This window comes from Nasonia vitripennis, chromosome 4 (genome assembly GCF_009193385.2).
Source record: "Nasonia vitripennis strain AsymCx chromosome 4, Nvit_psr_1.1, whole genome shotgun sequence".
NCBI classification, from domain to species: Eukaryota; Metazoa; Arthropoda; class Insecta; order Hymenoptera; family Pteromalidae; genus Nasonia; species Nasonia vitripennis.
In genome coordinates, this window is record NC_045760.1 from 9,991,010 (window position 1) to 10,012,071 (window position 21,062).

General features: G+C 45.9%; 1 protein-coding gene across 1 annotated transcript; it reads right to left on the reverse strand.

Annotated features, from left to right (window-relative positions):
• Positions 1-1,041: 1,041 nt before the first annotated feature.
• On the reverse strand, positions 1,042-15,966 carry LOC100114768 (LIM/homeobox protein Lhx9). Its single transcript, XM_001599635.6, has 7 exons — positions 15,839-15,966; positions 13,831-15,733; positions 10,271-10,675; positions 8,343-8,516; positions 7,639-7,877; positions 2,740-2,978; positions 1,042-2,637 (listed from the first exon to the last, which is right to left on the reverse strand). Exons 3-7 carry the CDS (start codon positions 10,570-10,572, stop codon positions 2,371-2,373), a joined length of 1,221 nt encoding a protein of 406 aa, XP_001599685.2. The 5' UTR covers positions 10,573-10,675; positions 13,831-15,733; positions 15,839-15,966; the 3' UTR covers positions 1,042-2,370.
• Between the last annotated feature and the right edge of the window lie 5,096 nt (positions 15,967-21,062).

Below are 21,062 nucleotides of genomic sequence, written 5' to 3' on the forward strand. Positions count from 1 at the left end.
TTAATTATTATATCATACGCGCTCGCGCTCGCGAGCAAGAACCCTGGTTCCGACGAAAAAAAAAGAAGAAAAAAAGATCTCGGCTCATAACGAGCCGAACCAATAAAAATCGCGAGAACCGGTGCGCTCGCGTCGTTCCCTTATACATACACGCATCAAACATCGCCTCCGAAAAAACGATCCGCGACTTTTCGGATTCGGTATACGTATCTGCACCGTTATTACGCTCTCTTTCTCGCTCTTTGGCGAGGGAAAAACTCTGCCAAGAAGCCGCTATATGCAAAGAAGGAATTATTACGCGTGTGCACTCGGGCGCTCGTTAAATATTAACGAGACTGTGAATTTCTTCATTTCGGCTGCGCGCTCGCGCAAAATACACAAACTCGAGCGCACCTATTACGATCTCATTTGGGCCCTTCTAGCTTTCCTGGCCGCGACCGCATATAGATTGAAAATTAACTTATACGAGCGCCGCAAAATATACGGCGCCGGGGCTTATACGACCGGTGGGGATTTACGGGCGGAGAGAGCAAGAGAGAGAGAGAGAGAGAGAGAGAGAGAGAGAGAGAGAGAGAGAGAGAGAGAGAGAGAGAGAGAGAGAGAGAGAGAGAACATAACTATAGCGGAGTATAGAGGAGCTGAATGAAGGATCTAAGTATAGGACGCGTGGCGTGCGAGCGACGTAAAATCTTTAAATACCCAATTTGATGCTAATTAGCCACTTGGCTCGCTCGAAGCTCGCACTTTTCCCTTTTTCCCTTCCTTCTTTACGCCCTTTCTCTCTCCTCCGTCCCTGTCTCTGCAGCGTGTTAGGTCCTTGCCATGAACTATATATTGTGCGCAGGGCGACCTTCGCTTATTACGAGCCTCGTACGGCGAAACGGTACTTAAACACGGCAGGTCTGAATTCAATCGATTTTTTCGACACCGTTTTTGCGACAACGCTTGCTCGAGTGAATTTTGAAGCTCTCTTTTTGTGCTGGTATGCTGATATCTTCTGTGCTGTGTGTCTTGTAACTTGCGGGAAGAAAACAAAAGAACTTCCATGTTCTGAATACCTTTATTTTAGCATTGTAGCAATATTTGCTCTGCCACGTATTCCTGATCTATAACATGTAACGTTAGTAATGCACAAAGTATAATCTTCAAAAAGTCTGCATCGACTCCACTATGCCATATCGACAATAAATAAATTTTTCAAATTCGAAATAATTGGTTATATTGCATCGCGCTACAATATTTTACAAATCCACCCTTATATACTAAAAACATTTATACTAACGGAGAGTTACACTAATTTATTCACATTCGATTCGAATAAATTTCGCCAAAAAGAATTATGCGACTGAACGTAAGGTATATTAGGAATGATAGCAAACGGGCGACGGTCGCACGAAGCTGCATGTAAGCATTTAGTCATCTATGATGTTCGCTAATATTTACAAGACGCCGACATCGATAAATCAGATTATACGCGCGCTCCTCTCCATACCTTTTTCGATGTACATACCTTGCACGTTTTTGGCCCACTACAGTTAAACAGCATGCACGAACACTACAATTTTGTTTGCTTTCCGTACACGCACACTCTATGTATATAATTAATTGTTATACTAATTCGTCCTCTTTCAAGTTGGCACATTGCTAAAAAATCCATGATGATTAGAAAAGTATCTACACTGCCGCGCCGACTGCGTGGCATCGTACTCTTATTATATTTATATACGAAAAACTATCACCTAAGCCTTTGGTAATTCGGATATGCATGGAACTATATTCATCATCACTTTGACTCTGCGAAGAGAGTACGTTAATGTTAAACAGTGCCTAGCTTCGATGCTCTTTCCTCGATTTTCAATAAAATTTAACTGCAAAAAATGATAGTGGAATAAGAGATTGAGTTTGACACGGATTGGCAAAACTATACAAGAATCTCTTAAATCTCCAATCGAGTTCAAGTAATACTGATGATGGTATCAAACCTCGCCGTACTCGTGATAAAAATCTCTGGCATTGCTGTCTCAGTCTTCGTTTGGTTCTTTCTTTTTGTGGATACAGTGGGCAACATTAGCGTAGGAAGAAGTATCTATCTTAAAAAGAAAAAAATTTGAAGAATTGAAATTTGGTCCATAATCGGATGTGTGTCAATAATTAAGAAACACGCGTAATTTGCATCATTTCACCCTTGACAAGATTATCTACAGTTTTTCCACGCTTCGATGAAGCAGTAGTGATTCCCTGAAACAATGAAACCCACAAAATCATCATCCGTAAAATTTTCAAAAAAAAGCTACTTCGACCCTATAAATCCTCTGCCCACGATTTTCGCGCACTTCAGCCAACGTAGTCTTTGTCGGCGTGAAATCGGTGTCAGTAGAGATCGGAGAAAGAGACCTGGGTCGAGTGAAGGTGATGCAGTGCATGCAGTTCCTCCATTGAGGTCGAGGGCATACTATTGCTGTCGGCGAGAAGACCAGGGCCTCCGGCGCCCAAACCGGCCGGGGAACCACCTCCGGTACTGGAAGAAGCTGGGGTTCCAGGACAACCCCCTACACTGCCACCACCACCCCCCGAGTTACCTCCTTCCTGGCGCATCATGTTGCGTCGCCACTTTGCTCGGGCGTTTTGGAACCAGACCTGCGAAGAGGTTTTGTCGAGGGTGAGGTAAAAACTTGTTCTTTTTTTTGTATTAATGACCAGATCATTCACCAACAGATAATTTGAATGATTCTTCCTCACCTGCAGAACCCTCTTCGACAAGCCAGTCTTCTGCGCGAGTTGCTTGAGATCCTTGGCGTCGGGATTCTGATTAATGGCGAAATAGCTCTTCATGGTCCGGAGCTGGTGATGCTTGAAGCTCGTGCGCATGCGCTTGGTCCTCTGATTCTGATGAACAGGACCACCAGGTGAACCCACCGATGCGTCGTAAGCCGCCAAGGACTCCATCGACGAGGACAGCTCCGTAGGATGAAGCAACTCTGCAATCGAACCAGTTAAAAGTGATTATTTTCTAAAGCAGACTCTTAGAGTCCTTCTTATAATTCTACAATTATACTCCCCAGTTATTTAACTTTTTAGCAAAGATTTAACGAAACTAGAATTTTTTAAATTTCAAAAGCATTCCATAAAATCGACTATTTTAAAAGTTAAATAAGCTCCGCAATGAGCAAAAAACTTATCCTCCGTCGGTCAACTTTTAGAAAGAGCTTTGCTACGCTTAATTGCTCGCTTTTAATTCAAGAGAAGGATTAACGAGTAGCGCTTTGTAATAATAGTCGCGTCCGTTGTTTCCGGCTATCGAGCCACCGGATTATTATTTGCCCACTCGAGGAAACAAGTGTGTGCCCACATACGCGTGCGCGCTAGGCAAATACTGTACGGACGAGTGTATATCGTTCCGTCTACGTACGTACGCTAAAGCAAATTCAGCCGAAGTCTCCCCTTTCTTTTCTTTTTCTCTTGTTTTGAGCCGCTCTTCTCGTGTTTGTTGTGTTATATTCTTTATTTCTTCCTTGATTGGCATGTCGCTACAAATTCTTTATTCATTCGGATCAGTTTAGGTTAAAATATCAGATGCGAGAGTTTCAGAGGATTCCACGAAAGCGCGCTCAGTTGTGATCAAAACTCAAAGTTCCGGACGCCAATCGAGTTAAGCTCCCATTATGGTTTTCACTGCGGAAAATTTCGAGGATTATCTGCGGTGTAAGCTCGAAACTTCGTTCAACTAATAGATCACGTAATCCCGTTGTGCGCAGAGTTGTCGGTTTTGAGTTTCAAACGTCGATTCGAAATCTGCAAAAGAAAAAATTCAGTCCCTTCCGTGTTTACTCGAGATTTAGATTCCGCCTCGCCCTTTCCCGTAAAGTGTCTCTCTTTTTCATTCCGCCCGGCTTCCGCTGATCCGCTCAATTACGCTCGATCCGCGACCACAGCATGTTGTGTTTGCAGTCCGTCCCTATCTTATATGCGCGCGGCAGCGAGAATCGTACTTGCCAATTACTTACGCCCCTTTTATTAACGGCAAACAGAATCGATAAATTTGCTAACACAGCCGTGTACAGGGTGACTGTGTCTACACACATACTGCAGAGGCTTATGTTTCGCGTGCGCGGATTGGCTCCCAAGCGTTTTAATTCTTTTTTTTACGAGCTTAGGTATCAACTGTTGGGAAAAAATACAAGAAATATTTCTTTCAAAATTATTTGTTTTCGAAAAATGTTCAAAAGAAGTATAGAATTATGGATTAATTTATTAGAAAAAAAAATTCGAACTCATTATTATAAAAGAAAAAGCGCACTCGATTCCAACGCGACATTTACACCGGTCTGAAATGTTGAAAAAGCAAACATTTCAAAATACGTGGCTCTCTCTCTCTCTCTCTTGCGCGCGCGCATACCGTACTTTCTCCCCTTCGCCAACCGGAAAATTTCCCAATCCTCATACCGGCGGTCTCTACTCCACTTTTTCCCGAGAAAAGCCGTGCAAAACTCACGATAGTTATTTACGACATCGCGTCAAGCTGCCGCTGCCGCCGTCGTGCGTCGTCGAGAAAGAGAGAGAATTCTGCGAAAAGCATCATTCATACAAGCCCCGGCGACGAAGAAAATTCATGTAACTTGACTCGCGCGCGCACGCATATCTCGAAGCAAGAAAGCCCTTGCTCGCGCGCGCGCGCGCGCAGGAACTCGATCGAACGAAGAATGCAGGACGACAGCTTTCGGGCCGCCGCCGCCACGATATCCGCAAAAAATCTGGCCAATTATATATACAAAAACAGCAAGACGGAAATGCGTCGCGAGTACAAAAGCAGAGAGTCGCTCGGTCGCCGCTGTTGCTGCTCGTAAATCCCTCCCCCCGACAACGGCTTGTTCTTCTGCTCGTCAAATCGCAGCGGGCGATTATAAGATGACCGCGGGGAATTTTTGCAGGCCGGCCTTTTGAAGCGTTTTTCCCCGGCGCGAGAGCGCGAGCGGTGCGGAGAGCAAGAAAATTGACGGGACGGCAAAGATTAGTGCTACCGATGTGACTTATGCCAGCGGGCAACGATGGGATGAAAAATTCTCGGTAAAGCCGAGAGAAAATATGGCGGACGGGATCACCATTTTGTTGCTGGCTGACAGTCGCTGGATTTTTCGGATTCTCGGGAGTTGATTCAATCCAGGCGATAAGTAACAATCGTTCGAGGAAGGATGTCCTTTTTTGGCGCTATCGGCGTGAGTCAAGGGTTTCTCGTCGATGTTTGATACAAACACGCCCAACCAACATTCGAATTTGGCGCCCGAGTAAAAACCGTATTATTCATTGAACAAGAAGAGGAAGACGAAATGTAAATCACAGCACTCCTCCTGTATAGGTATAGCGCAAAGGAGTAACACACGCACACGCTTTGCGCGGATATTTTCGTCGTTATTCTAATAAACCCGCATAATTTATTTAAACAAAAGCGTTTTCTCTCGTTAAATCGAAAAGCGATTTCACTGGCGAGAAGAGCGCTCCTGCATTCCTTCCATATTTCTAGGGCGACTTGCGCGCATCTATCACCATTTGCGCGCAGCGCAACATCAGCAATTGTAATACCCTCATGTCGTACGAAAAAATCTCTCTTGGCCTCTCGATAGATTGATCTCTCTCTCTCACGCGCGCGGCGCGGAATTTCGCAAACAGCACGTGTGTGCAGCTGCGCAGCGGATCGACGCCAAAAAGGAGAAACGTTGCGCGCGTGCGAGTGTGCATACACACACGCAGAAATAGGGAGGGAAAGAGAGATTGCGAGGGAATTTAAGGGGCGGCTGGAGCGACCTTTTTTCCGAGGGAAAAAGAGATGGAATAAAGAGAGTCTCTTTTGAATAAAACTTGTTTAAGGCAAGGGCTCGCGAAGCATTGATTTGGTATGCGCAAAAAGGCCGATGCCGTTTTCTTTGCGTCACGTGTACTTTATAGATTTGAGCGTATCTTCTGAAGCTCCGCTTCCTGCGTTGATCAATACAAATCTAAAAAATCAGCTTTTTACACATTTCACCGATTTAGACGATCAGAACAATCGAGAGGAGGATGACGAACCGCTAACCGAAATCGCGTCCCCTTGAAAAACCAGCCCGAGATTCTCAACCATCGATACGCGCGCGCGCGAGTCATCCTTTCCGCAGAAACGGCAAAGCATCAGCACAGGAGTCTCAACAGCAGAAGCAGCAACAGCAGCAGAAGAAGAGGCGCAGCGAGAATCGGAGAAAGAATGGGGAAAAGAGAAGCGGCGCGGACAGTGATGGATGGGTATTGGCGGCGAGATGCATCGATTGGTCGGTGCGCGCAAGGAAAAGAATTCCGCCGCGGACCAATGCGTGAGCGCCTCGACCGGAATGGCCGCTCTCACTATATCTCTACGTCTTTCTTTCTCTCTCTCTCTCTCCCTCTCTCTCTCTCTCTCTCTCTCTCTTTCTCTCTGTGAACAAGGGCCGAGAAAGAGAGAGAGAGAGAGAGAGAGAGAGAGAGAGAGAGAGAGAGAAGCGTGTGCACTGAAGTTTGCCGGCAAGTGCGCGCGCGCGAGAGAGAGAGATCTCTTTACGCGCACAATACTCTCGAGTATAGAGACCGAAACTCGGCGAGTAGGGGGCGATGCTGTGGAGTGTGCTCTACTTTTAGGTTATGTTTCATGCTCTCCTGACGTTTCGGGAGCTTGTAAAAGTCTCCTTATAAACTTTGCCATTGTTGTGCGAATACGAGTCTTCCGGTTTTCCGCTGCTAAAGGGCGTACGTCAAAACCACAGAAAAGTATAGACGTCACCGAAAAACTAGACTCTATTTTATCCACCGACAGCATCGCGAACTGATAAATCCTCGACGAGCGAACGTCATTTCGAAAAGCGAACCGTTAGCCCGTCGTACGTATAAACGTATACACCTCGCTCTCGCGCAAAAAGCGCGGCTCGACTCCGTGCGCGCGCGCTCACGTAAAATCGGCCGGCAATCGTGAAAAAAAGCATATAAATCAAGCTCAGTCACTCGGCTCTCTTCTCTCGGCGCTCGCATGCATATATGTGCATACATGCGCATACGTAACGTCGTGGCGCGCATATACAGCATATGGCCGGCGAGAAATCGCGTACGCACGTACCGCGCGCGGGGACTTGTCGTGACTTCGCGATATAATGCGGGCATACATATAAAGGAGAGCGTTCGCTATTGGAGAGAAAGAGAGCAGCAGCACCTGTGTGCAGCCGCTGCAGTGTGTCACACGCCAGGCGCGCGCGCTCGCGCTTTCCTCCGGCAGGCATTATTATTATGCGCGCGGGGACGATGATCGATCGACCGGCTTTTGCCTTTCTTGATGCCCGATGGGAGAGACGTGTAGACTCGTTCCTGCGTCTCTCTCTCTCTCTCTCTCTCTCTTCCTCTGTTCGCCCGAGGTGCACGTGTAAGCCTTTTCTCGCGAGTGTATGTGTACGAGGGAACAAAAATGGCGCCGGTATGTACAGGAGAGCATTATATTCACGCGAGGGATGAAAGAGTGGGCTGCTGCTGACATATGCTCGTGCATTTATGAATATTTTGCGATGACCGTTCCTGACGCTTCTGCGACTTTTTACGAATTTACTTGAATGTTTTTATTTATCGACTATATTAATAACGATTTCCACTCACCAAGTGCACCTGCTGCTAGTCTCATCGTCACGGGCAGTTCCGAGCCCGTGACTTCCGACAGCTTCCTCTTCCTGGGCCGACCCTTCTGAGCTCCGCCACCTCCTCCGGCAGCTATCGGGCTCTGCTCTGCCGCGCTGTAGTAACCCGGCAAGGGCGACACTCCGGGAGAGCCGAGGTCCTCGACACTACCAGAGGTACTGCCGTAGTCCGTCGCGCAGCAGATTAGCTCGTAGTGCGGCCTTTGAGTGAAATTACTTATTGGAAATTCCGAAATGACTGCAGACGTTCGTTTTTTAACGCGATACAAACTTGAAAAGCGCGCCGCTCACTTCGAGCTCAATAAAGATCATAATTGCAGAGCCCATTGAACGCGCGCAAAAAAGATAAATCGCCTCGCATGAGGCAACGCGAATAACGGCTCGGGATTCCGTAGAAAAATCACCTTCTAATTGTTCCCTTCGACAATATTTCCCGCACGCGCGCCATTTAAAGCCCACGTACGTATGTACACACACGCGCGACTTTCTCGATAAACGTTCGGGCGACTCTTGTGCCGAAAAATGAACTCCGCGGAAATTATAATGACCCTCTGGTTTATAACGGATCCGGAGAGCAAAGTTTTTGTCGTGCCAGCGCAGCTTCGGAGGCAGTCCGTCATGCGCGTCGAGGGAGAAAAGAAACGGATCGCGCATTCGCACACGTACCTGCAGTAAACGAGTCCGTCCCTCTGGCCGAAATGGTCGCCTTTGTTGAGCGGCGTGCCACAGGAGGCACACGTGAAACAGGCCACGTGGTAGACCAGGTCCCTGGCTCGCATGACCAATTCCGTCGCGGATATGCCGGCCCGACAGCGCGAGCACCTCGACACCGCGAACAGCCTGTGGAGAAGAGATGGCCGCCTGAACTTTTTGCTTCTGCTAATTGCGCTTCATCTGCCTTTTTCCCTTTTTGCGCGCATGCACATAATTGCAGACTCATTGGAATCGAGACTCGATTATTCATTCTTGGATATGCGTAAGATTAAGGCCTGCAGGTGTGCTTAATTTATGAAGTATTGTTATCTTATTGCTACCGGAGAAACCATTTTTATTTCTTCATCGAATTTTTACGACTCCTTTTACCTATCAACCCGTGCGCCATCTTGCGGCGATCGCGGAAAATAAAAGCACACCTCCAACGAGCAAATAAGAGCGCTTCCTCGAACGCGTACACGTCCCTGCGTATGCATGAGACAAAGAGCGTAATGTACAAACACGAGGGAGTTAAGATAAAGACAAAGAGGAGGAGGCACAGTAGCAGAGGCAGCAACACAACCGACTCACTGCTCTGAATCTATCGAGATCGCATTGGTAAAGAAAAAGAGACGGAGAGGGAGGGAGAGGAAGAAAGCCGGGTATCCGTTGCATATTGCATGGACCGCGTCTTTCTCTTTCGTTGTTTTCTCCTCGTAACGAGGCAGAACCGCGCCAAGATGCTTCCTGCTTCTCTTTATTCTGCTTGTCTCTTTCTGCGGATCGGCCAGAGATACATATGTATATATTCGCCGCGTACCCAGAGGAACCATCGATTTTCCCCGTATACCTTGTTCTTCGCAATTTTTCTTCTCTCATGACAGCACTACTCGCGAAACTGTATACGCACACGCGCAGCTCGATCTGATGATGCAAACGACGATTGGTTTATTTTGCTCGAACGCTTGCAGAGTCCGATACCGGCCGATAAGGACACGTCGAGTATGGCAGGTTTTATTATTGCGTCGTCGCGCGCGGAATAGCTCGACTTGTAATTGGCCGCGATCGCGTGGTTATTCTCTGTGCACGCGCGGAATATCAATTTGTCTATAAGGCCGGAGCGGAATTCTGAGGAGTTTTTGTCCAGCTCCGCCGTTGCTGCCGCACTGGTTATGAAACGAAGCAAGGGAAGAATATTCTTCGTAGGAAACGCGATTTCTTCGTGCGTTGCTTCATTTCACGAACAAGACGCTGGGTGGACTCGTCGGTTTTCTCTTTTTTTCTTTTTCAAAGTCGAATAGAAAATAAACGCCGAAGATCTAGATCGAGTTCGAAAGCACGCACCATCGGGCAAGAAGAATATCGCGATCCGTGTCGGCGATATACAGGTACTACGGATATTTTTCCAGATGCTCCCGGGCAGTTCGCGGGATGCATATCGCAGCCGCGCCACCAGATGGCCATTAGTAGGCATTTTGTGTGGTCCCCGTGTGGTTCTATGCAAATTCGGCACTACCCCAATAAATACCCCGAGATGGCTCTTGCATTAATTCCCGCGAGCAAGCGCGCGCGCGCGCGAGAGAGAGAGAGAGAGAGAGAGAGAGAGAGAGCACTTCTTTTTTGCCACTGCCGCGCGGCTATATTGGTTTTCGCTGTAAATATCGGCCCTCGCGAGATTTAACGCTCGCCTGCGGTGTCTGATGCTGTAGCCCTTTCACTTATCGCCGGATGCAAAAAGGGAATCGGAATGATTTTCAGAAGGTCCTGAGCATTGTTTCAAGGTTGTTGTTAGTTAATGTCGAAAAATCATTAGATCTCAATTGTATCGGAAACCACAGCTTAGTATTGAATCGCACATCTGATCCAACAATCCCTAAAAAACGGTATGCATAATTAATTACCTATAGTAATCCTCCTTGCAGTAAATATTTCCATCCCTGGCGAAGCAGGTGAGCTCAGCGGCCAACGGTAGTCTGCAGTGGCAGCACCTGAGACAGCCGCAGTGCCACGGCCTATCTGCAGCCCTGAGGTACCATCGCTCGGCGATTTCGCGTCCGCAGCCACCGCAGGCAAGCGACGGACCCGAGGAGGGCTGCGACACCGTCGTCGAGGAGTCGTGGTTGCCGCCACCGGCCTCGGGGTTGCCACGAGCCCCGTCCGCAGCTGGTGGCGTGCCTCCGCCGCAGCCAACCTCCTTCAGCATTCTGATGTTAACGGGCCTGAGGTAGACTGCTGGTAAGGCTGATGATGATCGCGAGGACGGTGCTGAAACTCGTGCTTCATCGTTGCAGGAGAGAAACTTGGAGCTGTCGACAGGTTTTTGATTAGTTGGGACTTTCGTTTTGTTTTATTTCAAAATAATACTTGTAATTACTCGACTGTGTGCAACCGAGATAAAAGCAGAAATGCTCAAGCTTGATGAGAGAGGATTTGATACAATCAAAAACAACGTTTGCTTCACTAAGCTTCTTATCATTGAGCTTGGGACTTTTTCTTGAAACTTTGACAATTCTGTACTTGAATTAAAATGAAACTATTAGATCAATAGATTGTCATCTCACTGTTTTCATCGATAATAAAAACAAGTATACTATATTTGATGCAGTAATGCGTAAATCCACCACGAAGCCTTCAAAAAAGTCTTTCCCTCGAACTCTGAAAAAAAACTCCACCACTTCCTGCTCCAGCAGCTCCAAAAAGCTAAGCTCCTCACTGTCCAGCCACACAAACACACAACAAACTCTCCCCCGACTGTAGGTATTCTCAACACGAGCTCGGCTTAATTACGATCGACGCTCGTTTTATGCATGTAGGAACGCGCGAGAAACCGGATATACCGTCGCGGCGATCCTCCTCCGCTGCCTCGTCGCGAATCTATGAATGAAACCGATTTACTTCTCCTCCCGTTAATGCCTAGTAAATGACCTCCCCTCCCACGAGATAGTAAATCAGTTGCGAATCGGCCGGTAGCTAATTAGTGGGACCTTGCACACGCGCTCTTTCCGAGAGCTCTTTTTCTCTCTCTCTTTTTATTTTGCTCAACGGTAAGTCGCGCGCGCGCCAGGGCTTGTTTGTTTTGTTTTTGTTTATTTTTGTGCCGAGAGTTGTAATCCGGAGTTTTTACTTTCGTTCGCCGGGGTCGTTGAATTTTCGCTGGGAATGAACTCGAAATTTTTATTTTTCGATATCGTGGTCTATTGGTGATTGCATTTATTTTTGTCTGTTATGGAGAGCATAATGCGCTAATCTGGAAGCTTTGCCTCTTACACGAAGTAAGAAAACTAGAAAATCACTTAAACCAGTTCTTGGCGGGCAAACGGGTATAACGTGAAGTACGTAATAAGTGTGGCATTAAATACTTGTTCAGCACAAATCCGCATCGTTTAAGCCCCCTATCTTTTATTTATCATCTCCTGTTCTACCGCGAGCCGCGAAAATTGCATAATCGTCCAAATCTTTCTTTCAGCAGCTTGAACCGACTGTCCAATTCTCTGTCTTCGTCGACTCGTTCTACGGAAGCCAGAAATGCAGTTGACGACGTCGTGTGTCTCTTCGTTCGAACTATGCGTTACACAACTTCACGCGTCGACGTCCATCATTTTTCATCGCCTCGTCCGCAGAACGAGACGTAAAATATTTGGAACGCGACGACGTTACACTTACTGATTTTTCCAGAGATTAGGGTGGGAGAGCGACTAGAATGAAATATTAGATTCTCGATTCGTCGCGCTGCTTCATTCATTATGCGCTCGGTCATATTAGACTAATTCTCGGGAAGTCACGGGCGTTGCACGGTAGCCAGATGTAAATTTCCTCGTGAATGCGATTATCATTAATTAAGGAAAGTCTGGTAGCTACATAGACATGCTCGATAACAATATCTTTATGACGAGCCTGAATATGCATGAGAACATCAAAAAGATTGTCTATTCTAGTCTAAACGTCCAGGATTACGGAACAGGTATTATATCAGTATTATACCAAACTATAAATAAATTACTATCTCGATCGGTAAGGCAGATCCCGTCTAACCCCTTTAAATATTCATGTCTCCTCACTGCGAGGCCGCATAAAAAATAAAAGAATATCCCCAAAGCGTCTAGGAAAAGAAAGAGGCCTCGAGCTAGACACTCGAGCAAAAAAAGAAGAACGAAGAAGCTACGCAAAAAAGGGGGCGACGCGTGGAGTGGGCGTAAAAGGGAAGTAGGACGCCCCCGGTCTTTTTCGGCGCGAGGGCCCACCGCGGCTGTATGTCACCGCGCGCGGCTCGACCGAGAAATTTTAACGATCGCCCCGTCTCTCTCACTCTTATACTGTCTCTGTGTGCATGCTATACCTGCCTGAGGATTGACCGGATGTGTAGAAGATAGAGAGAGAGAGAGAGAGAGAGAGAGAGAGAGAGAGAGAGAGAGAGGAGAAAGGTGAATTCGAATTCCGTGCGGTGGAGACCGAAGGCTGCCCTTCGACGAATACGTCTCGCGGGTATCGGCGAGGGGGGATGAGGTAAGGGACAGGATGAGTGAGTGTTGGCTGCTGCTGCCCTTTGGGTAAATGTGGAGAGGAGAAGAGAGATTGTATAGTTGCGAGAAGTAAAATGCGATGGGTACTGTGTATTTGCTCAATCTTTGCGATGGAATATAGCTTACTACGTACGTTCTAGAGAATATAGAGAACTATATATTAAAATTTACTACATATATAGGAAAAATTACTATATTAGATAGTAACGGCAGGTCATACTCGCTTCATGACGATTTTTACTATATTCATAGTAAAAATTGTTAGACTTATATTAAAATTTGTTACATATTTACTAGAAATTACTACATTATATCTAAATAAAATCTATAATTTTTTGTTTATCTGGTATTATTAAGTGATAAAATATCATTCGCTGCTATTATTTATTAATTTTTGCGAAACCAGCTGCGAAACAATATCTCGAGTTGCGATAATACGAATTTGAAAATCTTCGCCCGGCGATGAAGCAGACAGGAAGGACTGACTCTTGATAATTTCGCACATTATCCAATTACGCAAATATTACAGCTATCTCGTTTCTAATTAAATTATCAAAGTTTTCCTTTCGTGCTTTTCAAGGATGACAACATGCCGCATCCACCATCGAGTACAATAATACGTAATTGCTTTATCAAAATTTCTTACGACCATAAAACTCAATGAACAAGAACAAAAGCTCTCGAAAACTACTAGCAAAATACAACCCGGCGCCCGCGGTTCGATCCCCAAGCTTTTTTGGGCCGCCGTCGCCGCCGCCACCGCGGCGGACCTCATCGCCGGAGCTTTGCTCGTACTACTTTTTTCGCGCGGCGAACTGGTTTTCGGATAAAATCAGTGACCACGATCGGAGACTATACTCCTCTCCTCATCAGTCGTAGGCAGTCGGCTCTTTCGTCGCATCGATGAAAAGGCATGCAGGACATACAAACAAAATACTCACCGGATCACCTGAGAATCGTTGTCGCTTCTTGTCTCCTGCTGATCATCGGGGGAGTTGGACACACTTTTACAGCGGCTCGTTTCACAGGTGAAAGTACGGCACCCTCGCAAAACAAAAATGGACGCCGGTCTCGTATTGTGTGCACAACTGTAAGCAAGTGTTTTCACTGTCGGCGGCGTACTGCGTACTTCTGTCACGCACGTCACGTCTCGCGGAACGAAAAAACGCACTCTCGTAAAATAACCGCGAGGAAAAATCACACACAACGGCGAGGAAGCGATCAATCGGGAAAAAAGCGAGCCGAGCCGAGCAGCGGCTAAGAGAGAAGAGAAGAGGCTGCTATGCCGAGAGTATAGCAGCGCCGTGCGCGAGTTCTCTCTCTCTCTCTCGCTCTCTTGGAGGGAGAGCCTTTATTGTCGGGGGCGCGAAGGAGAGAGAAAGAGAGAGAGAGACAAGTCGCCCAGCAGCTCTCGTCTGGGAAGGGGTGGGGTCTCGAGGGGGTGGAGAGGCGTCGCGGCGCCTGGCGTCTGCGCGATGCTACGCTGTGCTTCTACGCAGGCGCCACTGTGTGTGTAAGTATGTGTGCATAATGCGTGGGAGTAGTAGCAGCAGTGGTTGTCTAGAGGCTCCACCATTTTTTGCGAGCGGGTGGTTTTGCTTTTTTTTGGCTTATCGAGGGGTTGCGATGATTGTTGAGTTATTGGTTTTTTTCTTAGTTTATATACGAATCAGGGGTGCTGCTGTTGAAGATGATTATTGATTTTCGAAAATTTATTCTTCAATAATTTTCGAAATCAGTAGTATGGGGTGAACTGCGGTGTGGCATTAACGAGATCTGCTACTCTACGAAAGACACGGTATAATATTTTATCTTTCTTTTCGATTTCGAGTTCGATCTCAACAAATTTATAAATTTCTAAAAAAAAATGTGAAAAGTGATATAAGTTGGGGTATATTTCTTTTGGGGTGTATGATTCATGCCTAATACCTCTGGATCGCAATACATCAAAGCAAAGCAGTTTTGGGCTGGCCCATCCCCACTATGCTTAAACTCTTTGTTTCCCTGAACAATGAAGATAGGTGGTGCAAAGACGTTTTCTTATTTCCCTCATTCAAATCTGCGAGCCAAGGTCATATGTATTATTTTGTAATACAACATGCCAAAACTACCAATTGTTGCGCTTGGGCCGTTCTCGACATAGTTCAACAGAATATATTTTTTTAAAGCGTCGATAATCAAGAAATTTCACGAGACCTTAAATTAAAATCTATACATGCACGTCTATTGATGCGTGGAAAAGGGATATAATAACCACTAACGTATAACAGCACAGAAAAATCGTAAACCCCAAGCAATCTTATCAAGCTCCTGCAGCAGACTACTCGCTCTTCGTACGCAAAATCGCTCTCCGATTTTTGCCTCTCCTCTCGCTGAGCCATTATCTCCAATAATAGATAAACGTCGCGTCGCCTTGGGGTCCTTAACGAGTAAATAAATGATACGTGTAATGGCGCGCGCGCGAGCACTCGTGCATCGGAAATGATATAATGTAATTCCTCGGGCGCACGCGATGCACTCGACGCCGGCGCGCACACGTTAATCCGATCTCTTTCTACATGTATACACATGCATATATGTGTGTGCCGCTGGGACTCGAGTGTGTGTGTGTACATGTGCACATACGTAGTGAGTGCTGGAAAGCCGCTCGAACAATTCGCGAGCGGTCGGTGTGGTTTTTTTCCCGTGGTTATCGAGTAGAGTTTTTTTTGCAAGGTGGGTTGGAGTTGCTTCTTTTTTGCGGTGATACCGAGTGCGCTGTGGGAAATTTATGGCGACCGGGTTCTCGGTGCTGCTTTTTGGCTCCGTTTTCTCGCGAGTCTTCGGGAAAACACATGTGAAGATCTAGAAGTATTAATTTTTGTAAATAAATGTTACAACCGGATATATACGAAAAACATGTTACAATAGTCAATAGGGAAAATCTGCTGCGCAAGCGAAATCCCCTACAACGACTTTGTTCAGCTCCACAGACGCATCTCATCTATCCCCCACCAGGGGCCTTCCATCAAAATTTGACGAGACGTCTCTCCTCTCTCGACGCCGATGACGGGGACGCCCGGCAAAAAGAGACAGCGACACACAACTGCTGCTGCCGTGCGGAGAAAAGGGTTACGTCTGCGGATACACACACGTACGCTTGCGCGCGATGAGGCGCGGCCTCGGCGCTCGATACTCGGCGTGGCTGTGCCGAGTCGACCAATGGAATCGGACTCGCCGTCGGCCGATTGGTGCGCCTCGAAGAGGGAGACAGTCGCGCGGCTGCGCTTTGCGTCGTCGGCCCTTTCTTCCTCTCCCGTGTGTATCTCTCTCTCTCTCTCTCTCTCTCTCTCTCTCTCTCTCTCTCTTTGGGCTCCGTCTCTTCTTTTCGTAAGGTATACACTGTTGGTGGCTTTCGGAAGAGCATTGTGTGGGGTTCAAGGTTCAGTGGGTTTTCATTGGGATTTCAGATTTTCACTTTCGCTCTCAGACCTGGAGGAGCTTTTCACGAGCTTTTCTGTTTGACGCGCGCCCGCGTAATGCTTATCTCTGTGGATTGTATTTTTTATTCGAGTGCAGGGGTTAATGGAAAACGGGATCTTGCTTTTTTTCATGTACTCAGAGAAACAGCTGTACGTTGAGAGATGCGGTAGGTTTTCCTTTGATTTTGTTTGTTGGCGAGATTCGTTGAGATGGAAAGGTCGAGTAGATTTTCAGTGGTAACGGACGATTTGTTCGTTTGCATACATTTTATTTACAACGAGTGCATTTTGCGTTATCTCATTTTATTCTTCTCACGCGGTTCACTCGGCGTTTGAGAGTAATTAAAGGTCAGGATTAAAATACAAAAACAGCGTGTAAACGCGAAACCGAGGTCTTTGACTCTGCAGCATGTTTTTTTTTCACTTTTTCTGAGACTGTTTCGCAGAATAGATTATATCTATATGAAGATCGAGATCGCAATCGTATATAGCTTTCACAATTAACCGTAAAAATGTCATTAGAAAAACCCGTACTTCACGCGCAGAAACTTTCTATGCAATCCTTTCTCTCCCAAGTCCCACATAACTTACGTACCCTTCAGTCTCTCGGCCTTTCAGGAGGGACAGCCTTGCGCGAAACTTATCTATCTCTCACTCGCGCCGCGGCAGACGCTACGCGTTTAAATAGGAGCAAAGATCTAACGGTTAATTTCCGCGTCGAGAGGCTCCGCATCGTTATCTCTTTCGCTCTGTACACTCGAGCTCGACGAGAGAGAGAGAGAGAGAGAGAGAGAGAGAGAGAGAGAGAGAGAGAGAGAGAGAGAGAGAGAGAGAAGAAAGACAGGATGCGCGGAACGTCTGTGTATGTACGTACCTCTCGACGTTACGTATTATAGTGGCAATATAGCGATTGTGTTATATCGCTGAATTTTTCTCGATGATGATCTTGCTGTCGAGATTCGAGACGCGTGGATAGTTCGGAGGATGCGTGTGATGCGTTATTGGTTAAATCAGGAATGTATATTTTATTTTGAGGTAAACTTTATTCAATTATAAAATACACTGCGTGATCAGTGCTCGACTCAAGGTTACAGTAAATGTGAAATTTATAAATTGTGAATATAATGAGTAGTGGTCTTGTCTTGGCTACTGCCGTTCTGGAACTGATGAGCGTCTGCGTCGAATCTTCTTGCCTCGGTGCAATAAAAGTCAGGTCAGAAAAGGGACCCGGTGTATACCTGACAGTACCGCCCACTAGTCTGTACAGTACTCTCTCTCTCTCTCTCTCTCTCTCTCTCTATATATATATATATATATATATATATATATATATATATATATATATATATATATATATATATATATATATATATATACATATATATATATATATATATATATATATATATATATATATATATATATATATATATATATATATATATATATATATTCGCTAGTGTACTGTGTGTATATTGATGCATATTATCGATGTATCCAACATGCGTTATACACGATGACTTGCGGGTTTTTTTCGGCTTATCAACGAACGCGTAATTCGTGTTTTCCGAGCAATGTGACGTACATGGGCGAGTGATAAGGAGAATCTGTTTGTTACGTTTCTTTTGGGCGGATTTGTCTTTGTCGTAATTCGAGGTCTAAACTTCAGAATAATGAATGAAAAATCTGCATTTTGATTGTAGGGTGCTCGACTTGTTGAACACGGAGCTTATTAAATCCAACAAAGCATGAATATACAGATGGGATCTTATACATTAAGTGGTGATCCGATCGCAGCGTATGCGTATCTATGATTTGGCGCATAAAGAAAAGAAAATCAGTTTCATCGCCCGTTATCAAACGAAATCGGTTGTTTATTTGAGTTTTCTTAAATAATTTGTACCTTGTAGTAGGTAAAATAAATAGGCAATATATCATTCATACTTTCCGTTCAATAAATTTCCCAAAACTGCAGATTGATTATTTAGTTAAACGAACCAAATGTCTAAAAACTAAACTGCAACAGAAAATCACACCCAGCGAAGGTGCATCGCCCACACATGCATACACGGCAAAAGCAAAATCAAAGCAGTGAAAACGTTCGGTTCATCTCGGAACTGCACATGCATAGATACGCACGTGCGCGCGGGCGGGTATATAGGGAATATAATCCGATCGCGCGATCGATCCGTCGGCGCTATTTTCCGCGAGAAAGCGCAATCGCGGAGGAAGGTAGACAGGCAGGTATAAGGTTTATACGAGAGGGTATACGTATATACGACTCGAGGCGGCCTCGTTTATCTACATCAGGCGGGAGCTCGCCGGCATCGCAAAGCCCCGCGCGTGGCTCTCTGATCGGCTTTTGACGTTGGCTTGTTTGTGCAGAGAATTTTTAGCTTTTGTTGTAAGAGGGACTTTTTTTCTATATGTACGGAAAGTTGGCTTGGGGAAATGGTCGAAGTTGAAAATTGTAGTGGCTTTTTCGGGATAAGGTTTCGTTTTGAAAAAATATAACCGTTTTTGTGTGAGTTATTGTAAATTATTAAGCGCATACATCATGAAGTCATCATCGACAGTGCAATGAATACAATCGACCAATTCAAAAATGCAGTTGCATATTCAATTCAAAGCCCAAGCATTCGTCAGCCGCAAAGCAGCGCGAGCACGTAATTCTACAAAACCGCAAAACAAATCATACATAACAACCGAATTTTCCGAACTCGTAACTCCTCTCTTGCGCGCATAAACCCATCAAAGCCGCGTGCTCAGAAGCAAAAACACAGCCGTTACACGCCGAGCCAACAATCATTGCCCTGATTACGGGAGAGCGCGCGGTGCAATTGACTAAATAATTCGGATTCTAAATCCGCCGTTTTTCCGCCCGCTATATCACGTCAGATTATCTCTTGCGCGCGCTGTGGGAACCAGGAAAGAATCGCGAGCGCAGACAATGCGTGCGCGCACGCGGCAAAGAGGAGATTTGTTTCTACGAGTCGCTTCCGGCTTAGAGAGCAACGCGTAACGGCCCTTGCGCGGATTCTCGCGCGCGATTTACCTCTACCGGTGCTACTCCGCGTGCTCGGCGCGACGCAGTGTCTGGTATTTTCGTGAGGCGCCTCTCTCCGCGGTTGCTAAGCGCTTCGCTGGAATTACGTGCTGTTTACTTTTCGCGTACACGAGTGGAGGTGATCGCGATTCCAACGCGTAATTGCTGTGCGAGAAGTATATGATATTGGACGATGAAAGTCGCGCAATTTATCACGCGTTTTTTTTAACAGATGCATAAAAATTAAAAATTCTATGTATAGTCGTTAAAGTAATCGCGACGAGTATGAATCCGATGTTCGAAGATGGCTTAATCGTTAAAATAATCTACAATCAAATAAGCGTTGTACATTAATTGGCGCGATTTTCAAATAGTTAACAAAAAGGCCTGGAGACCCGTCCTTCCAATCCTGCAGATCGAGAAAATCTCGCCCGAACAATCCATCCTGCCGATCGCCGCAATAAATCTAAAAAACCGAATCAAGCCATAAATTTTTCGAATTTACATACCGACTGCCTCGTTCCTCTCAACCCTATCATTCTCTCTCTCTCTCTCTCTCTCTCTGAAGCGCGAGATAAGCCATCCTCGCTCGAGAGAGAGAGACAGCTTTGCGAAAGAAAAGCCAAACAGAGGACTAACAACGTCAGCCGGCAGAGAAAGAGAGAGACACAAATTTTTTCCTCGTCTGCAGCAGCAGCAGTAACGCGATAATCGCGAGTAGAAAAAGAAAATACGCGTGCGCGCGCTCACCGGAAGCAGCCTGGGTAGATACACGCGCATCAGATAAGCCTGAGAGTAGTATAGCGGCGGAGACTGACTTCTCCTAGGCGGAACGAGCAGCCTAGTCGTCGGGGATATTATATATCTCTCTTGAGTTAACGGCTGCTTCTGCGGTAGTGAGGTGCTGCTGCCGCTGCTGTTGCTTCTTTTGCCTCCACAGTGGGAAGCGGCACGGCGATGTTGCCGGGCCGACTGACGTACCAGTTAAGAGATCAACGAGGCTATTTACATTTAAGGACGATTATTGGGCCGTGAATATTTTTGATAGCCGAGATGACGTCGCTATGTAGGGAGCTGGGGGTGAGCGATAAGGATTGCACTGGATCTCGATCCTTTTGTTTTCTTTTAAATTCGGGGCATTTAAAATCGTTTAAGCTATGGAACATGCTTTTCACGCACAGAAATGCATAATAATACGTTTCTCAAGTGTTAGTTTAAAAATATTCGCAATAGATTTCAAGAAAGTTGTACGAAATGTCGTCTTACTAAACTTGCCCTTATCTACTTCGAAACGTTTGTATCCTAACGTCAACATTCAAAAATACAATTCAAGTAAAAATTTCAAAAATGTTAGAACAGTTGGGGGGAAGATGGAGTATGTAGAGGCTTTCTTCTTTTTCTCATCAAAATATGCGAGCCGAGCTGAAAATAAGATAAAAGCTCTACTGCCGCCGAGTCAAACACCAAAAACTATTTCTTCAGTTTCTTTTACATATTACATACTAACCAAACTCTCCCATGCTCCATTTGCAGTTGTTATTATTCGCAGAGCTCTCGCCGCAAAAAAGTAAAAGAGAGAAGACAGCTCCAGAAGAAAAGAGAAACCTATCGAGCGGCGGGCATCACAAAAGGAACCGCCGAGCGTTTTCTTCTCGTCAAGCCGTGG

Excerpts from the sequence above, each read along its gene's own strand:
- LOC100114768 (XM_001599635.6), bottom strand. The coding sequence starts at position 10,572 with ATGCTGAAGGAGGTTGGCTGCGGCGGAGGCACGCCACCAGCTGCGGAC. Across the intron at positions 8,517-10,270 it reads TGCAAGGAGGATTACTATAG|GCTGTTCGCGGTGTCGAGGT; the intron begins GTAATTAATTAT and ends TCTTCTCCACAG. Across the intron at positions 7,878-8,342 it reads GACGGACTCGTTTACTGCAG|GCCGCACTACGAGCTAATCT; the intron begins GTACGTGTGCGA and ends TTTCACTCAAAG.